At 37.0% G+C, this 21,310-nt stretch overlaps 1 protein-coding gene across 6 annotated transcripts in view; it reads right to left on the reverse strand.

Moving 5' to 3' along the window:
- The window catches only part of Amot (angiomotin), a 77,050-nt gene that overhangs the window by 29,111 nt on the left and 26,629 nt on the right, over positions 1 to 21,310 (reverse strand). For all 6 annotated transcript variants that reach the window (XM_013150187.3, XM_003467627.5, XM_013150186.3 and 3 more), the window contains 3 exons: positions 20,220 to 20,730; positions 16,204 to 16,348; positions 15,109 to 15,201 (listed from right to left, as the gene is read on the reverse strand). In XM_013150187.3, the coding sequence (XP_013005641.1) occupies positions 15,109 to 15,201; positions 16,204 to 16,348; positions 20,220 to 20,730 (749 nt within the window). The remainder of the gene's footprint in view (positions 1 to 15,108; positions 15,202 to 16,203; positions 16,349 to 20,219; positions 20,731 to 21,310) is intronic.

Raw genomic sequence — 21,310 nt, forward strand, 5'->3', positions numbered from 1 at the left:
TTATTCCTTCAAAATTTACTAGTTTTGGCAAAAGAGTACTTAAATCCAGCAAATTTTTCCCATTGTTTCCCTACAACAATATATTAAATAGACCTTAAATGATATTTTATTAAATAGATAAAACCTCATATTCCACCCTTGCACATTAACATTATATTCTGGGATCAAATCTATTCAACAACATGAACTTTCTAGAAAAAGCCTAACAACACTATCCTTAACTTAACCCAATCTGTCCCCAAATCTGCTTCTTTTAAGAATTCCATGTCATAAAGAGTGAGATAAAACTGGAAGGCAAGTTATGCTCTTTGGTATTCTGTCTTTTGCAGGAGAGACTGAGTATGGAGAAACTGTTGGAAAGAACCGGGTAGAGTTAAAGGGAAAATACCAAGATCGTAGTAACACAGGCAACTATTAGATTTGAAAAAAAAATCCAGTATTTAATATTCTTCTTTTCTGCTTATTTCATAGAATAAGCTTAATATAAATCAGGCATGGTGGTGCACACCTCTCATCCCAGAATTTGGGAGGCTGAGGCAGGAGAACTGCTGTGAAGTTGAGGCCAACATGGACTATATAGTAGGTTTAAGGCCAACCTGTATTACATAATACCCTGTCTCAAAAAAGAGGCTTAATGTAGTCTGAAAGTTTAGATTTTCAATAAAAGTAATCCAATATGTTTGTGTGCTTAAAATGTACACATGTATTCATTACACACCTGCATATATACAGATACCTCTGTATGTATACAATATGTATATGTATGTGTATATATGTATGTATGTATGTATGTATGTATGATTTCAAAATGGAAGAGCTTATTGGGCAGGCAATGGTCTTTCTGGCTTGGAATTTATAGAGAGCTCAGTTAAGCAGCACCTATATCATGAGGACTTGGGCATAAATGGTAGAGGACGAAAACACAAGGATGAAACAGAGGTCAAATCTACAGTTCCTAGAAGAATAAAGGAATACTGTCACAAATTAGTATCTAAATAAATTCATACAGATTTATAAGCCATTTCTAAACAGCCTTTATACTTTGACATACTCTTATTGTAATCTGCCTTCTTACAGTGGCTATATCTTGTTTCAGTAACCAGAGATGATCAGAACATTGAATATTACACTTGAAATGATTCCACTGAGCCTCAATGATATGATTCTCAATGATCATTAAACATTTCATGCCTCGGTCTTGGGATTACAAGTGTGTTTTTCACATTAGCCCTCCAAAGAACCCATCCTATTAGTTCAATTTTTAGTCATGTATAGTGAAGAGATTCAGAGTAATATACATAAAAGCTGAAATACATAATTCATGGAGAAAATTAAAATAATACTGATCAAGTTCTTTGCAAAATTTTACTCAGATAAAATTGAACATCTGAGCTGGGCATAGTAGTACACACCTGTAATCCCAGCTGTCAGGAAGCTAAGGAGGCTGATGCTAGTTCAAGGCCAGCCTGGGCTACACAGTGGGTTCAAAGCCAACCTGAGCTATAGCAAGACCCTCTATCAAAAAAAACCTTAAATACCTGTTTGCAATAGTATTTTTTCTAATATATAATCTGCCAAAATTTTTACAAAGAGATGAGATGGTTTTTATCTTGGAAATGAAAAGATGTTTCAATAAATATCAGTCCTGAATCTGTTCTAAGTAACTTAAATGGGGCCATGATTCTAGCCTCTGTCCTTCATTACTTTAACTCTGAGCAAACCAATACATCAAATTTCCATACCTTGATTTCCCTTTAAATATAGAAAAAGAGAACATCTAATTTCTCTTGTGCCCTCTAAAAACTTAGAAGTTAACACTTCATCCTAAACAAAAATTAAAACACCGAAGAAACTGAAAAATTAATGACTCTACTTGATCCATAAAAGAAGTGAGATTAAGAGCAAATCTCTCTCCTCTAAACTGGAAACATAGGCATCAGAGATTTAGCTCAGTAGTAGATGCTTGCCAAGAAAGCATGAGGTTCTGGATTCAGTCCTCAGCATCAGATTTCTTTAAAGCAACAAAACAAATCTGCACAGACAGAACAGTAAGCCAGTTGTGGTGGTACATGCATGTAATTCCGGCACTTGGGAGGCTGAAACAGGAGAATCACTGCAAGTTCAAGTCTAGCATGAGCTAGTTAGTGAGAGCCTGTCTCAAAAAACAAACAAACAAAAGAGAGAACAGTATATATAAACAATCACAAATTACCAATTTAAAGACCCATGAGTGGGAGTAGTAAATAGCACCAAATTATCTGCTCTGAGATTCAGAATCCATAGTGGAATATAACAACTTGGAGGGGGAAAAAAGGAGGTAGGTATGTTCCCTGGAGCCAAGAAGGATATGAAAGAATTGAAGCCCACAGGGAATATGGGGACAGACCTCAATGCAGAAAAATGAGGTGGTAAACATCATTCTCTCCTAGGTTAGTGCACGAGAAAGGATGCTCCAAATATAGGCACAGTGAAGTAGGATGAGTCCAGAGGCCTCCACAGAGAAATGCACCAGTAAAGTAAGAGTAATAGATGCTGTGAGCTACAACAGCTGATGAACGACACCACTCCAAACACTCTGGAGAGAGTGCTTGGCCAGATACCACTTAGGGAGAGACCAACTGAAATCAGGACTTAGAACAGCTATGAGTTGGCTTCCTCTCAGAGTTTCCAGGGACTAGCTGAGATACAACCAGGTCTCCATGGGAGACATCCAAGGAGCCCCCACCAGGCAAGGAACAGACATCCAGAGTGTTGAAGGCTAAACAGTTTTGAGCCCCTAATTTCACAACCATGAGCAAGATCAGCAAGAACTTCTGCATAGTTGGAAGGACCAAATCAGCACCCTGCACTAATCCTACTATAGGCTTGCTGGGGTCATCCAGCACAGATTTGGCCTTTCTCTCTCTCGTCTGCCAGTGATAGCAAAAACATACCTGGAATTGGACACTACCATAAAAATGTAGAACTGAGAATATTAACAGGCTTCATTGAAGTCACAGAGAAAAATTTTTTTCTCTTTACTTTATTTCCCTTGGTTATTTACTTTTATTTATTCATGAGTGTGAATATTGTTTTTAGATGTTTTTGTTTTGTTTGGTACTTGTTTTTTTCTTTTTTTTCCTTCTTCCCTTCTTTATTAGTTTCCTAAAGCTTGAATAATCTTTCCTTTCCTTCAGCCTCACTTCTAATCTTTTTTTTTATTTTCTTATTATTTATGATGATCACATTTAAATTTTCTCCCCTGAGGTAAAAACACTCTACTAGGTATTTATAAAACTTTCTGAATGGTTGTACATTTTGTTATACAATTATAAATCTTGTACCTATGGTTAAAGTTGGCAAATTAAAAGTTGTCCCAGTTTGTGATTTTCTAGACTATGATTGATGCTATTGTGATTGCTGATTGTACAACTTTAGCCAAAGTGAGAGTTATTGTAATGACATTTTCTTTCTCATAAGCCAATACTGACATTGTTGGGAAATAACAAAAATATACCACAGTCCAAATCAAATTATTGAGTGTTAGGCACATAGGCAGTAACTGCTCATCCTGAAAAAAACTGAAGAGGCAGGATCCTGGGAAAGACACAAAAGTCAAAATCCAACTACATAAAGAAGACATCTCTGTAAAGTAGTCATTTTGATGGAGATCTCAATACTGGCAACAAAGCTACATACCATAAATAATTTATGAGCATGAATGCAGAGAAGAAATTTCAAAAAATATAAAATGAAAAGACATGGAATCAGTATGCAACCCCAGACCTCCAGCTTGCCCAAGGTAAATTTAGGGGACACTGAGGTGAAATAAATTAAAAGTTGCCCAGTTGCACTTTCTAAAATGGTAGCAGCAGAAGGAACAAAGCAGACAAATGAGGCTGGAGAAAAACAATCAGGTATAATCTTATACATAATTAAAGTGATGATGATCATAAAAGTTATGATTAGTGAATCTAAAAGATAGAGATAAAAAAGAGGAGTTAGCAATTAAAACAATGAATGTCCAACATAGGAAAGAACTGGATTCCATGAAACAAATTCAAACAGACTTCCAAGAGATTAAAGATTCTATTGAGTATACACAACAGAATCAACAAATGTGAGGAGAGAATATCAGACATAGAGGACTGGTTTAGTTACCATCAAATGAAAAACTTCTTTAAAAATACCAAGGAACCATGAAAAATGAACAGAATAGCTGCTAGGTAATGCAAAGAATAACATAAGTTTGATTGGAATTGATGAAAAAAATCAGAAGGCAGCACAACAACATAAAAAAGCTGTTCACAGATGTCATGGTAGAAAATTTCCCAAGCATGGAAAAGGAATTTGATATACAGAGAAATGAGGCATACAAAACTTCAATAGGCATGATCAGAAAAAAGTGTACCAAAGCGTGTAACAGTCAAGAGTCTAGAAATTCAACACAACAAAAGAATATTAAAAGTTGTTACAGTGTTTCATAGCTGGGCATGGTGGCACTGGTCAGTAATAACAGCACTCTGGAGGCTAAGGCAGGAGGATCCCTGTGAGTGCAAGGTCAGCCTAGGCTACAAAGTAAGCTCAAGGCTGGCCTGAACTACATGGTGTGACCCTGTCTCAAAAAAGGTAATACATAAATAAATAAATGTATCCAAAATATGTTGGAGAAAAGAAACAAATTACAAATAAAGGAAATCCCACCAGAATCACAGAAGATGTCTCAACATAAACCTGTAAGTCAAGAAGCACTTGGAGTGTTTCAAGCCCTAAATGAAAGCAACCTCCAGCCCACATTGATGTAGCCCACAAAACTATTTTTCAAAGTTCATGGAGAAATAAGATCCTTCCATGATGAAGAACACCTGAAGAAATTAATGACCACAAACTAGCACTCCAAAAATTTCTTAAGGATATTCTATAAGAACACAACAATTCCATGAATCCTAATGGAATGAATGCCCTAGGCAAGTCAAAGAATAAACAGAAGAGAAAGATAGGAAACAAACAAAAGGAAAATAATATGACAATGACAAGCCAATGCATATCAGTTATCACAATTGATGTCAATGGTCTCAATTCAATAATCAAAAGAAACCAATTTGGCAGAATACATCAAGGAAAAGCTACAATATCTTGCACACAAGAAATACATTTAACTGAAAAACAAATCCATACACTGAACGTCTAAGAATTGAAAACCGTACTCCATGTGACAGGACTCTATAAAGAAAATACCAGTAACTATTCTACTTAGAGGCACAGTAGATTAAAAAAAACTAATCATAAGAGGACAATGAATAAGGTAGACTTTGATAAAAAAAACAGACGATCATAGGAAAATGATACAAACCATGAATATCTAACATAAGAAAGAAATGGAATCCATGAAACAGTTTCAAACAGATACTCAGGAAATTTAAAAATCAATCAAAAGTTTACAAAAGTGACTGAAGAAAATGAAGATAGAATATCAGACTCAGAAGACAGGATTACATTTAGCAATCACAAAAAGGAACATCCATTAAATGTAGGAAGGGACAATAAAAAAGCAGTCAAACCGTTGCAAGGTGATACAAAAAAGAACAACATAAGGTTAATCAGAGTCAATAAAACAGGAGGAGTCAGCACAAACGACATAAAAAACCTGCTCACAGAAGTAATGGCACAAGTTTCCAAGCATGGAAAAATAATTAAAATAAAGATAAATGAGGCATGCAGCACTCCGATTATTCATGACTTAAATAAATCTACACCAAAGCATATAATAAGTAAGATTCCAGAGATTTACCACAAGAACAAAATATTAAAAATTGTTAGATAAAAAAGTTTCCTATAAAGGAAAACCCATCAGAATCACAGCAGACTTCACAACACAAACCCTTAATTCAAGGAGAATATGGAGCAAACTATTTCAAGTCCTCAAAGAAAATAACTTCCATCCCAGATAGATGTACCCTGAAAAACTATCTTTCAAAATTAATGGAAAAACAAGATACTGCCATGACAAATAACTAATGAGCAAATTCATGACCACAAAGCCAGCCCTCCAAAATGCTCTGAAGGGTATTTTAGAAACAGATAAGAAGATGACAATCCAAAAATGCCAATAGAAAGAATCCAATAGTCAAGACAGACAATTAAACAAAGGGAAAGACAGGGAGTAAACAACAGAAAAAATGACAAAAATAAATCAATACATACCAGTCATAACTCTAAATGTAAAGGTCTCAATTCATGATTCAAAAGAAACAGACAAGGAAAATGGATCAATAATTATGATCAAACAATTTTCTGGATCAAAGAAACTTTTACTCAAAAAGAAAAGCACATGACTGAAAAAGTCAAAGAACAAAAATCAATACTTTATGCAACAGAACCCTAGAAAAAAGCAGGGGTAGCTAGTCTATTTGTAGACAAAGTGAACTTTAAGCCAAGTCTGATCAAAAGAGACAGAGAAGTTCACTACATACTTATGAAGGGAAAACTCCAACATGAAGTGGTAACAACCATGAACACATGTGCACCAAATACAGGTGCAAAAAATTATATAAAAGAAATATTAATGGACATGAAAAACCAAATAAGCAGCAATGCAATTATAATGGGGACCTTTATACCCAATGTCACAAATGGATTAACCATATAAAAACTTCAACAAGGAAATATCAGAGTTGAACCAAACCTGTGAACAAATAAACTCAGTAGATGTCTACAGTTTTCCAACCCACAACATCAGAATACACATTCTTTTCAGCTGCACGTGGGTTGATCTCCAAAACAGACCACACACTAGCCTTATAGAAACTGCTGAAGTAAAGGCAAAGGAATTGAAATTATCCTATGAATATTATTGGAACAAAGTATAATGTAATTGGAATCAATAGCAAAAGAAACAAAAAACAACTCCATAAATACAAGGAAATTAAATAACACCCTGATGAACATAAAAATGGTCAGATATGAAATTAGAGAAGAAATTAAATACTATCTACAATGAAATGATGATGCTGATAAAACATAATGGAACTTATGGGGTAAAAAACAAAAGCAGTCCTAAAAGGTAAATTTATAGCAATGAATTTTCCTATCAAGAAAACAAAATGAGCCCAAATAAGTAATCTGATGTACAAACTCAAAATTCTACAAAAAGAACAGTCAAGCCCAAAACTCATGCAAGGGAGGAAATTATAAAGATCAAAGTAGAAATTAACATTATTCACACTAAGAAAACAGTACCAAAATAATCAATAAATCAAAGAGTTGGTTCTTTGAAAGATCAAATAAAGCTTAAAAATACTTAGCTAACCTTATCAAAAAAGGAAATAAGAGGCTCAGATTCATGCAATTAGGAAAAAAAGGGTGAAATCACAATGGATCCTGCACAGAAATCCAAAGGGTCATCAATAGCTACTTCAAGAACCTTTATGCTAATGAGATGGAAAACATCGAAGAAATGGACAGATACCTGAATACATATGAATTAGCAAAGTTGACTCAAGAAGATAAAAATTCTAAATAACCCACTATCAGTCAATGATACTGAAAATGCAATTAAAAACTTACCAATAAAGAAAAGCCTAGGTCCTGATAGATTCACTGCTGATTCTACAGATTTACAGAAGGTCTGATGCCATAACTCTTCAAAGTCCTTAATGAAATTGAAAGGGAAGCAATATTCCCAAATTCATTCCTGGAATCAAGTATTACTTTGATACCAAAACAACACAAAGATCCAAACAATACTGAAAACCTCAGGCCAATCTCTCTAATGAACATAAATGCAAAATTTCTCAATAAGATACTGGCAAACAAAATGCAGCAAATCATCAAGATTATGTACCATGACCAAGTAGGATTCATCCCAGGTATGCAGCGATGGTTCAACACATGCAAATCAGTAAATGTTATAGCTCATATCAGCAGAACTAAAGACAAAAAACTCATATGATCTCAATAGACACAGAAAAAGCATTTGACAAACACCAGCACCCATTCATTATCAAAACCCTACAGAAAAATTGGAATAGATGGTCTTTATGTCAATCTGATAAAAGCCATCTATGCCAAACCAAAAGCCAAAATCATACTAAATGGACAAAAATTGAAAGCTTTTTCTGTAAAAGGAACAAGACAATATTTATAAATACCACATTGTGTCTCTAGTGTGAAAAGTAGTAAGAAATGTAGGAGTAATAAAACCCAAAATATGTAATAGCTATTGTAAAGAAGAGAGGGAAAGAAAGTGTTCTAAAGGATATAACTGCATGTATGTTTAAGTGTATAGGATTGATAACCATATTACTAAGTTTTTGTTGGATAGTTGAACATAACTGTTTGCAGTTTCACTTTGTAACTTGAACAACCATTTGTAAGAGGACAGTCTGTAATTATCTAGTGATTTCTTACTGTTTTTTTTGAAATTATGTATTATTTTCACCCTTTTTCTGTTTTGCTTTTTATTCTTAATTTAAAAAATTTAAAAAAGAATGTCCACTTTCACCATTCCTATTCCATATATTTCTGGAAACATTAGCCAGAGCAATTATACAAGCAAAAGAAAATGGAGAAAAGAAGTTAAATTGTCATTATTTGCAGATTACATGGATTTTTTTACATAGAAAATCTCAAAACTCCGCCAAAAGATTTCTAAGTTTAATAACCAAATCCAGTTGCACTGTTGGATACAAAGGCAAAACTCAAAAATCAAAAGTGCAGCCAGGCATGCTTCCACACACCTGTAATCCTAGCACACAGGAGGGTAAGGCAGGAAGATGATTGTGAGTTCTAGGTCAGCCTGGGCTACATAGCAACTTCAGGGCCAACATAGACCACACAATGTGTCTGTCTGAAAGCAAAACAAAAAATCAAAAGCACTCCGTTATAAAAACAACAAACTCACAGAGAAAGAAATTAGAAAAACAACACCTTTCACAATAACACTGAGAAAAATTAGAGTTAAGAATCAATCTAACACAAGAGATAAAAGATCTCTACAGTACTCTAAAATAGGAGATCAAAGAGAATGTCAGAAAATGAAAAGGTATCCCTTGCTCTTGGGTAGGAAGAACCAACATGGTGAATATGGTCATACTTCCAAAATTGGTACACAGACTGAATGCAAACCAAATCAAAATACCATTAACATACCTCACAGAACTAGACAAAATAATCCTAAAATTCATTTAGAATCAGAAAACACAAATAAAAAATAATAGCAAAAACAATTCTAGGCAACAGAGTCGAGACAGGAGGCATAACAATTTCTGACTTGAAATTATATTACAGAGCCACTGTAATATAACAGCATAGAGTTTGGCAAAAAAAAAATCTGAGGATCAATGAAATAGATCAGAAGATGCAGAAACAAATCAACCACCTTATCTTTGACAAAAGACGTTCAATGGAAAAAAGATAGCCTCTTTAATAAATGGTGCTAGAAAAACTGGCTTTCCATATGCTGAAACTAAAACTAGACAATGGTTATCACCATGAACTAAACTAAAATCAAAATAGATCAAAGATCTAAATATTGGGCTGGGGATTTAGATCAGCGGCATAAGCACCTGCCTTGCGAGCGAACAGTCGTGAGTTTGATCCTTGATACCAAACAAAAAAATTCTAAATATTAAAAAAGAAATGCAAAATCTGATAGAAACATTTAAGACATAGATATAGGTAAAGACTTTATGAACAAAAGCATGACCCCATGGGAAACATTACAACGAATCAACAAATTGGATCTCATCTTATTTAAATGCTTTTGCATTGCAAAAGAAACCAACAACAGTGTGAAAAGGCAACACACACACAGACTGGGAAAACATTTTAACCAGTTGTTCCTCATACAAAGTACTGATTTCTAGAACACATAAATAACTGAAAAAAATCAGACCCCCCAAATTAAAGATCCTATCCAAAAATGGATATCTCAAATGAACAGACACTTCTTTGATGAAGAGATAGAAACAACAGATAAATTTATGAAAGAAATGTTAACATCACCGACCATTTGAGAGATGCAAATTAAAACAACACTGAGATTCCATCTCACTTCAGAAAAAATGGCTATTATCAATAAATCAACCAATAACAAGGAAATCAGTGTAAACATTAAACAAAAAACTAAAAGTAGAGGTTCCATTTAACCCAGGTATTCTCCTTCTTGGTATTTTCCTTAAAAATTTAAAAGCATCATACACAGTAATACATGCATACCCATGTTTATAGCAGCACAGTTTGTAAGAACTAAATTGTGGAAACAACCCAGATGCTCATCAACAGATGAATAAAAAAAAGAATATGTGGGTTTTTTTATACAATGGAGCACTATTCTTCAATAAAGAAGTGTAAACTTGAGAAATTTTTAGGTAAATGGATGCACCTAGAGAGAAATAATTTTAAGTGAAATAAATCAGACACATGTTTAAATAGGATATTGTTTCTCTTGTGTTAGAAATTGAAAGCATAAATAAGGACCAAAACGGAAGTTAGATATTTGGAAGTAGGAAGAAAATGTTTGAATGGGAGAGGGAACAACAGAGGGAGGCAGGAAGAAAAAAAGGGAAAAAAGAACAGCACAACAAAAATGGAAACAAAACTTTTGTAACTAAGGAGGAGATGAAGGGTTTTTGAAGGGAAAGGAGGGGAAAAAAAGAAGAATCAATATATTATGTATAGGCACAAAGTCCCTATGATGAATGATCATTCTGTTTTTCAACAGAGTACCAATAAAATTAATTTAAAAAAAATAAACCCATGAGCAAAACTTTCAGTAGAACTGCTAATAGGGTAGGAAATTCTAAACTGTGATAACTCCAAAAGTACCTCAGTCATAAGGAAATTTCCATGCTTTTATGAGTTTTATCTACAGGAGCGAGAGCAATTTTACATAGCTAAGATCAGAGAGAAAAATCTTCTTTTGTTATTAGCAGGACAGGGAAAGTAAACATTGTAATATATGCCAGTGCTCTCTGTTCTTAACAAGGTTTACCTTCCAGAGAAATCAGCTAATTAGAATCTAACCTACTGGATTTTTTTTCTGGATCATAATTAGTGTAGGGGAAGGGATATATTCAGCACTAGCTTGGTCATGCTTTCCATGTTAGAGAAGGAAATGCTCACTTCTCACCTTCTCTGCCAATTCTATATCACCTTAAAGTGGGAAGAAAACTTAGAGGTACTTGCAAAAGCCATAGTTCACAGGTCCACTGATAATATGACTACAGAATATTTCCCTCCCCCCACACACCTTACCTCCACATCAGAGAGGAGTGCTATCATGTCAGATGTTCAACAACAATAACAACAAACAATGACAGGACATGCTAAAAGGTAAAACACACAGTTTGAAAAGACAGAGACTACCATTGGAATCAGATTCAGAATGCTGGAATTATTACACGATGGATTTAAAACAACTATAACTTATATGCTAAAGGTTTTAATGAAGAAGTAGACAGCCATCAAAAATAGATGAGTAGTATAAAAAGATGGAAATTCTAGAAAAGAATAAAATCTGCTAGATATTAAAACATAGATAACAATACCATCTTATTTAACCACATATTACTTATTAAGAATCAGATGAGATAATAAATTCATGTAAATAACAAACTTTACAAAACATAATGAAACACTAAAGGAACTTATCTCATAAAGAAGATGATGGTCATCATTACTATGATTAATGACCAGAGGGAATCTGTTCCTTCAAAATATGCCTTTTATTGAGATGTGACATATTCTTTTTTTTGGCGGTATCGGGGACTGAACTCATGATCTCATGGCTTGCCAGGCAGGCACTTATGTTGCTGCGCTAACCCCTGGCAACATATTCTTTTACTAGTTTTTAGAATGAGAATATTGAGACTCAAAATACCTACAAACTTAGCAATCTTGTATTTCTTAATCTAGGTTTCATTATAGCTACTGGGAACCATGACTTGTGGAGTGAGGTCACTTGCCTTCCTAGTTAGGCAGACCTTACACCACAAGCTCAAACATGCAGCTCTGGCTTGGATTTGTAAGTCAAACAGCTTAATTCTTGAGATTTTGGACTTTAAGGTTGTAGGAGATACTCCCATAATATATGAACTTTGGAAAAAAAGGTTTTTGCAAACTGTCAAAAGATAATGGTTCGCCAAACAAACAAAAAAACCCTCAACTTTCGTATCTCTCTTTTTAGATCAATCGGGATGAGTCCTTGGATAGGCAAGATCGATGCCTCCTTGTCAGCCTGAAGAAGTCATAAGTAGACAGACCTTGGATGCCCAGTATCTCCTAAAAATAAGTCATCAACTGGGCATAGTGTTGCATGCTTCCAATCTCAGCCTTCTGGGAGGCTGAAGTGTGAAGAATCACAAATTTGAGTCCATCCTAAGGTACTCAGGATCATAGCAAAAGCTTATTAAAAGTAATAAAGATGGTTGAGGGGGTAGCTAGCTCAGCTCATAGGTCCTGGGTTCAAATAAAAACAAAATAAGGAATCAAAGTCTCAAGGGGACAAGAAATGAGGTAGGATAGAAAAAATACAGATAGAAAGGAGACAAGGAAAGTCACAATTTTAAAATCTTGCTATTTTAAGAAAACCTGCAGCTTCAGGATACAAACTTATATGAGGTTACAATGCCTTTTTCCCTTCTGGGAAACACACTCCAAAAATGTGTGTTAAAAATACTTATAAGCTCCTGGGCATGGTGGCACACACCTGTAATCCCAGCACTCAGGAGGCTGAGGCAGGAGGATCACAATGAGTTCAAGGCCAGCCCAGGCTATATCGTGAGTTCAGGGTCAGCTTGAACTACATACACAGCAAGACCAAGCCTCAAATGAATGAGTCGTCGGTCTCTAATGAATAAGTGAATGAATGAATGAATGAATGAATGAATGAGCCTATAAACTGAACACATGCTTTTCCTACCAGTCTTCCATCTTCAAGGAAGCAGCACTACTAAGTAGGTAGCATATCTCTAAATATCAAACACATACAAGTAATTCACATTTTAACCTAGTGCACCAAACAGGTGGCCAGTTAGACAGTAAAAATACACATCTTAGATTTCTCTCTTTTTTTTTAGTACTGAGAATTGAACTCATGACTTTATGCTTGCCAGGCACTTGTGTTGCTGAGCTAAATCCCCAGCCCAAGATTTCCCATCTTGAGAACACCCCAAAACCAGAGAAAAACTCCCAGTCCCAGGCCATAATGCACCTGTCTCTTCAGATCCTGTACTCTGTTCTGAGTGTGTAATTCTTTAATTCTGTCTAATAAACCCTTCATCTGTGTCTCACTGATGCATCCTGCAATTCTTTTCTGTGTGTGAATCTGTGAACCTACATCCTATTCCATGGATGGGAAAGATTATATTGCCAACTCTTCTTAGAGGAACATTCTTGGACCCTGAACATTTGTTAAACACTTATCTATTACTTTACTAATTCAGTCTTCAGAATAGTCATTTCAGGCAGTTATTACTTCCTACTTTATTTTGCATAGGAGGAAACAGACTTGGAAATCAGGACTAACTTGCAAGAAGTTGCACAAATGGTGAATAAAAAGTAGAGTCCATTGTTAAGCTCAACATATTCTATACTCTTTCTAATACACCTGTCTGCATTCTGGATTGAGTTGATTTTGGTCTTTGACCTAGCTGGAGCACACTCCCCATGGAAGCTTTCCAGAAGGGCTTTCTTTCCTCCTACCACAGTTCCAACCAATCAGGGCCCTGTTATTTTGTGAAGCAAAAAATGGGGGTAGGGTTTGTCAAGAGTCATGTTCTTTTCCATATCGAGTTCTAGAGCTATTTGATTGCCATTAATATTGCTGTTAATGTAGTTTGATCTAGTAAATTACATTTTATAAACCAATGGCAGAGCTCTGAGAACACTCCAAATACCTTTCTATACAGAGAAAAGTACAAACTAACAGGTCTGGGGAATGAATCCATGTTTTGTTCTGGGAGGCTGACACCCTCTTTCTGCCACCAAGCAAGCTTCTAGGGTAACTGAGACACCAGAAAAGCAACTTTACAAATCACCCTAGGCACTGATGACACCAGAAAAACAACATTCCTTGCTCTAAGATTATTGACAAAGAATCAAGAGGCTTTGGGAGGTAAAAGAGAAGCAAAAATTAAGTTCTGAAACCAGAGCACAACAGAGCAATCCAGGCAGTGAGGAGAATATTATACATCAGGATCTAACAACCTTATAAAAGCTGACTGGATTCTGCATGGAATAACTTGAAAGAGTCATTGGGAGGCCCAGTGAACATGGAAGAGACTGACAAGTCTCCACCAATCATGAAAGTGGGAACCACAAAGAAGAGGCCGGGAGTAGTGGATACCCAATCCAGACATATGCAGAAATAAAGATAGTTCATCTGGTCCCCTGCTAACTAATTCTCTGTGTGGACTCAATCTACTCTAAAAATTTTATTGCTACTTTTATGTTAGAAATCGACATTGTCTCGCTCATAGAGTCTATTAGGGACAAATAAAAAAGAAGATTAATTCATTGTCACTATCCTAGGAATATCTCAACAGAGGAAACACAATTTTGAGGAAGACAGCTCTGCCCTGTCCCCCACCCTCATTAGTATAAACCATAACAGTGCCTCCTCTGCCTAAATACCCTTGCCATCTCCCAGTATGGAATGAAATTATAAAATACTAGGTGTTTAACTACAGAAGCCCCACATGCAGGTTAGTTATTCCAAACATTACTAATCATTAATCATTATTAATCATTACTAATCCTGTGGGTTCATCCCCCATCTCTATCAGACCCAGCACATGAAAACTCCTAAGAAAATCTATTTTACATAAAAGACCCTATGTTCACTAAGGTTACTTCTTCAGCTAACTATGCCAATAGCAGAGATTTCAAGGAAGTTCTCTAGTTGAATACAGAGGGAGTCATTTAATGACACTAGATGTTGTGATAAACGGCTTTCTTGGTTCAAATGAAAAACAAACACTTCCAATTTAATGCTTGCATAAGAAAGAAGCCCTATATAGCATTCACTCTGTTGTTGTTGTTCTAGAAAGCTACAGAGCACTTGAGAACATGTTCATATGCCCCACTCCCATCCACATTCATGCTTGTTCATGAAGCTTTCAGACTTACTTTTTGCAAAGAGCTGAGAGATGGTCTTCCTGGTATCCTCCGAACCTTCATATTCCTTCTCCGCAAGCTGCTTATTGGCAGTCTCTAGACGCTCTGTGGAATTTGGAGACAATCAACTGAGCCCTAAAAATACACTTCCAGGCACATACTGCTTGCTCTCTAATACTGATTTTCAGCAAAAGAAGCCTGCATCTTCTTATTAAACAGGAATGGGTGACAAAAACACAGGTTTGCAAATGGGAATTCCAAAGAAATACTAGACCATGGCAGGGAAGAAGAAGGTAGCCACCTAACACTTTCACTCTTCACTGACAAAGTCTAAGTGGAGAATTCTAAATGTCAATTTACCCTTAAATTTATAAAGCTGTAAACCATCAATCAGGAAAAAGGATATCATACTTATTATGAAGTCATTAAAACCATGTGGTGTCAAAGCTAGAAACATCTAGTTGAGCTCCAATTTTACAGATAACTAAAATCCATAGATAGAAAATAACATCCCTAAGATCAATTTGAATGTGTGGATAGTTTAAAGGAGAAACATTTTGGGGCTGGGGATTTAGCTCAGGAGCATAAGCGCCTGCCTTGCAAGCAGGCAGTCATGAGTTCGATCCCCGGTAACGATAAAAAAGAAAAAGACAAAAAAAAAGGAGAAACATTTTTCAGCATCTTCAATATGATCAGGTGAAAGTAAAAATGAAAGAGGAAGTAAGCCCTAGAAATAATAGAGAGTATTACTATTTTAGGCTCCCACAATCCAAAAGACATGCTTCTAACAGATGTATAAAGGAAAAAAAGTCTACATCAGTTGTGATGGTGAGTGGGAATCCCAGGAAAGATTCTGTCTCATAAACTGACTAAACGGTTAGTCAGGGATGATCCCCAACTTAGATTAAGCCTGAGACCACATACAATTCTCATCACACACACACACACACACACACACACACACACACACACACACGCTCACACAAAAATAGCTGGGGATAGGCCCTAAAATTTACTGACTACACCAATGATCTTCCTCAGCTCTCTCCCTGTCACCACTTTGCAGCTGCCTGAGAAATACAAAGGTAAGTCAATTAGTCCCCTCACCTCTCAGATCCCTGTTGAAGTCATGCATCCTCCGAATCTCACCCTCCAGCTTGTTCCTCATGGCTTTTTCCAGGGCCTCTCTTTTGGAGGATGACTTTACTAGGTTCTCATATGCTTCTGAGACTCGCTGGATTTCTGTCTCCACCTTAATATAAAAAGGAAATATGGCGGTCATGGGAGAAGATTGAAGGAGATGATCCAAAAAGATACACAAAACCTCAGTGATAGCCTCTTCCAGGGTTCACCCACCAAGCAACCCTAAAACATCAGAAAAGAAGTTTCAACTAAGACTTCCCAAGTTCAACTGTAGCTCAGTAAGTAACTCATGGTTTCATGAGATTTCTGTATAGATACATACACTTATACAATTTCTTCCTTCAGAGTTGGCAGTAAGACAAAATATCATCCAAAAAGAAAATATACTTCATAAATAGGATTATAAATATCTTAATTTCTGAAAAAAGTCCTTAGCTTTGAAAACATTAATAATAATACATACAGTACATAGATAACTTTATTTTGGAGCATCCAAAAGTTTTTCACATGCATATCTCAATTTGTCCTGATACCTGCCTAGGCAAGGATACCCCATTCTCAAGAGCGAGTCAGCAGCAGAGCAATCCTTAAAAACCTGAAGCTTCAGCCTCATGTAATACAGTTCAATGCAACTCAACAAACATTTGAAGTGCCAAACAGTTTTAAGAGCTGGTTAAAACACAATGGGGTGTTTACATATGAATGAGAACACTCATCAACATCAAGGAGCTTTCAATCTAGTCAAATTAAAGCATACAGAGCAAGATACATCTTTAAGTAAAGAAAGAGTAATGCTAAAAAGTGCAGAGAAGGAAACTGCTATTCTTAGTTGGAGGAGGGGGCAAAGAACAATTTCAGGGAGGAGGTGGCATTCAGACTCAGATCTTAAAAGCTGGATCAGATTTCAATGGTCAGATTTGAGAGGAAAGGTATTCTATTCTGAGTGAGCAAATGCATTCCCAGAATGACCAGTAGTCTCATTTGGCTGGACATCATGGGGTACACAAGGAATTTGGAGATATACAGCTACAAAGATAGATTGGAGTCAAATCATAAAAGGGTTTTAAAATCATAAAAGGGTTTTTCACAGTCAGTGAAAAACCAGTACAGATTTTTTAACAGAAATTCATGATTAGAGTTGCAAATCTTCTAAAATGGAAAAAGGAAAAAACACCAAAGACAAAAGGATCTTGGCCCAAATCAACCAGAATCAGGAAGAAAACAAGAAATTGGATCCAGAGTCTTTCTGTAAAGACCAGTATAGCTTTATCACACATGTAATAACCACAGAGATTATTTGCATATAATTTGTATAATACAAATAAACCCCTGGCATACAATCATTCTGAGTACTTCTCAGCTTTCCACTGTCCTCCCTAACAAAGCTCAGGATACTTTACTGGGAGAAATATCAGGCCCCCAGTGGGAAAGTTGGGGCAAAGGTAAGGTTACCAGACAACTCAGATTGAACCTGCCTCCATGTGTAAAATCCTGCCCAAGACAGGACTGCCTAAAAACAAAGAGGCTTATACTACTGAAAAGAGCAGACTTGAAAGTGTTTTTCTCCTTACAGATGGCACCAAGATAGCAGCACAGAAGGTGAAAACTGGCGAATGGCATTTAGAGACAGGATCTTCAAGGCCTGTGCCTGATGAAGCTTTTCTCATGAAATTCAAGTGCTCGGCAAAGAAAATAAACATTTTCATTTGAAACAGCAGGCCTGGTGTTGGTCTGTTCTGGGCAGCCTTGAAGGAGTAAGTGATTCTTCCCAATTCCCAACAGAATGCCATACCTGGAAGGCAGGCCCTTTACTGAAGGTATTCAGACTGCTGGGGCAAGGTTTGATACTAATCCTTCTTCTGGCCCCTGCGGATATACTGTGCCCTTCAAAGGGGCAAAGAAAGTCACACATCTGCCAGCAAAGCCTCTTTGAGGAAAAAACTCACAGACGGGCATGCTGTGGTTTGGATACGGAATGTCTCCCCAAAGCTCCATGTGCACAGAGACAGGGCTCCAGGAAGGTGACTGGATTATAGAACCACCACAGCTAAATTGCTAGCAGGATGTGGGGCCTGGTTAGAGGGGGTCCCAAGGGTTGTGACATGGAAGGAGTACTCTTCCTCCTGGGCTCCTCCCTTTTCTGTTTCCTGGCTACCATGTCATAAGCAGCTTGACTGAAACCTTGAGCCAAAATAATCTCTCCTACATTGAGTTGGGTATTATGTCCCAGTGACAAGAATGTGAGTAAGGTAGGGCAGAGCCACAGACTTGGTTTGGGTGATGGTATGGACAAGAGAGAGGGAAGGTGGTGGTAGGTTTCCAGACCTACTCTGTCTCTTTATTATACTCATGAGCTTCAGAGGTTTTTTTTCCCAAAATCATCTGGTATCCACCTTATTCTCTCCATTCTCTTTTCCCTCTTCTCTCTTATCTGTCTCTATCCTCCACCTTTGTAATGGTTTGGTCTCTACTTCTGACATTCAGCCTGTGTCAATTACATTTATTTGAGCCATCTTTCTGTACCTAGAGGAACAAGCAACAACAGCAAAAAAAAAAAAAACCCTATTATGTTTTGTCACCCCCACACACACACCCAAATTACCATAAATTCTTTGACAAAGACTTGTTCCTATAGAAGATATACATTCACCCTTTAGCAACTGCATCAAGGATGGGCCAGGGGCCACCCTGAATTAAAAGCTTCCAGAGGGACTTTTGACTATTAACCTAATTAGCCAAACTGGATTTCTAGTGTATAGATAAAATTAATTTATTGTACCAACGTGGTGTGGGGCATAGTCAGTATGAGAAGGAGGAAATACAAAATTGGGGTGAATCCAGAGAGAAAGAACTCTTATTTCATCCCAGCAGCCCTTATCTGGATTTGGGGAAATTGAGGTTGGGAAGATTTTTTGCTAAATAAAAATAATTAGGTAAGAATAAACCCCTCTTTCCCTTAGGACTGAGATCTGGTGTTTGAAAATTCTGTCTCACTCCAGACCCTGAAATTTCCACTCCTGGTGTCTCCTGAGGACAAAGGTACTACACAATACAAGGCAACTGCCCCTCCCTCCCACACCTTCAGCCTCACCTCTCTAAACAGTGCACAGTGTAGGGATATCATGCCACACAAGTTTCACAATGACAAAAGCTGCAAAGTGGCTGCCAAAGCTCTAGCCCTATTCACCAAACAGTCACTGGAGACCAAGGGCTAAGAGAGGTTCTCAGTTTGGGGCATTCAAGAGCTAAAATCTTAGCTGCAAAAGATAGGAGGGGCTGAAAGAAGAATGTGAACTGGGACACACACTTTTTTTTCTACTTCCTTAGCCCAGGGCTGTCACCTGTTACACAGCTGTGATGCTAAGCTCTTCCTGCCCACCCTCCCATGCCAGAGAAAAAGAGCAGATGTTGAATCTGAGCTGCAAAAAAGGACCAAAGCAAAAAGGGAGAAGGGGGAAAGTTCTGAAAAAGTTACTAGGAGAACTCCGAGTATGAAGGAAACTCTTATCCTTTCCCAGAACCAAGCAAGGCAAGCTCAAACTACAGCTGATGAGATTTTGCTAGAATTATGAACTATGGTTTTATATTTTAGTTTTACATTCATATTGAGGAAAATATAATCAAGACAAAAATCCATCAAATGCTTGCAAGCTTTTTACTGACACAGAATTCTTAACCTTATGAAGAGGTATCCCTGCTCCTTTTAGAATTCTATAACAATCAATTTGCTTTCTTAAGAACTATGTTATATAGAAAACTAATAATTTCTTTTCTTTTAGTGTAAATGTAAAATTACTACTTCTCCGGGAGAGACAAGTTGAAGACTTTTTTCAAGGTTTTAATCATATTCAGCCTTTAAACAGAAAAACCCTGAACACCTGCCTGTATGTAATACAACCACCCACAACTGGAAAGCTTTATGTGGATATTAATCCACTATAAGATTTTAAGGAGGCCCCAAAGTCCTCCAAGATGCTCACCTTCTGCAGTCTTGCCACTTTCTCATAGCATCCTTCCAACTCCTGACGCAAATTTCGGTTCTCATCTGAGAGGATCTCAACCATCTGCTGGGCTCTGGAGACAATGGCAAAAGGGTCAGCTGCCATCGGTTGGTAAGAAGCAGACTGCTGGGTCCGAGGCATAGCTGAATAGACTTCTCCTGGCTGTTGTTGCTGCTGCTGCTGTTGGTGGTGGTGATGCTGCTGTTGCTGTTGCTGCTGCTGCTGCTGCTGCTGCTGACTCAGGCCTGGTTGGGAGAGACGGTAATGATCCCCCTGGTGAGCCTGATTAGGAAGGAAATGCTGCTGGGGCCTAGGCAGGTGAGCTGAGTGGTCCCCTTGGTTTGGAACCAAGGGATGCTGGGCAGGAGACAATCTAGTAGATGGTGGAGACTGCAGCAAGGGCAAGGAACTCCCAGATGTCAGGGAAGAAGTTGGGCTGTGAGGTTGAGAGCTCCTGGCTGACAATGGCAATGAGATGTCCTGTGCTGGCCTGGAAAACATGAAGGGTAAGCTCCGGTTAGGGTCTCTCCTGATGTACTGTGGAACAAGAAACTGACACATGGAAGCTTCTGGTGACCCCAGGACACCTGTCAAATGAGCAGGCAAAGATTGACTATGAGATCCCTACAAACATTTCCACAGTTCTTTCTGGCTTCCATGACTGCCTGACAGTAAGAGGTGTGATTCCACAGGAGTTTGAAAAAATGACCTCCAAACTAAAGTAAAATCCAAAGGATGTATGAATGTACATTCATTGCTCATATCTAGGTATTTTAAGGAATTTTTCTATCAGGTAATTTGCATGTCATTATTTTAAACCGAATCTAATATTAGAAAGAACATTATACATGTGGCTATCAAATATAAGGAGTTCAAATTTAGAATATATGCTTCTCTTATCCAAAGGCAAAAAACAAACAGCTATCAAAACTGCCTTTATCTTCTCAACTGCAACTACCTTTGAGAATTCATATATTCCTATTCATATATTCCTTTGAGAATTCATATATTCCTGTAACCTTTTTCATATATTCCTTTTTGGTATATTTACATTAAATATACCAAATATA

Source organism: Cavia porcellus, unplaced genomic scaffold (assembly GCF_034190915.1).
Source record: "Cavia porcellus strain 051 isolate PalLab524CR breed Dunkin Hartley unplaced genomic scaffold, mCavPor4.1 scaffold_3, whole genome shotgun sequence".
Taxonomy (NCBI): Eukaryota; Metazoa; Chordata; class Mammalia; order Rodentia; family Caviidae; genus Cavia; species Cavia porcellus.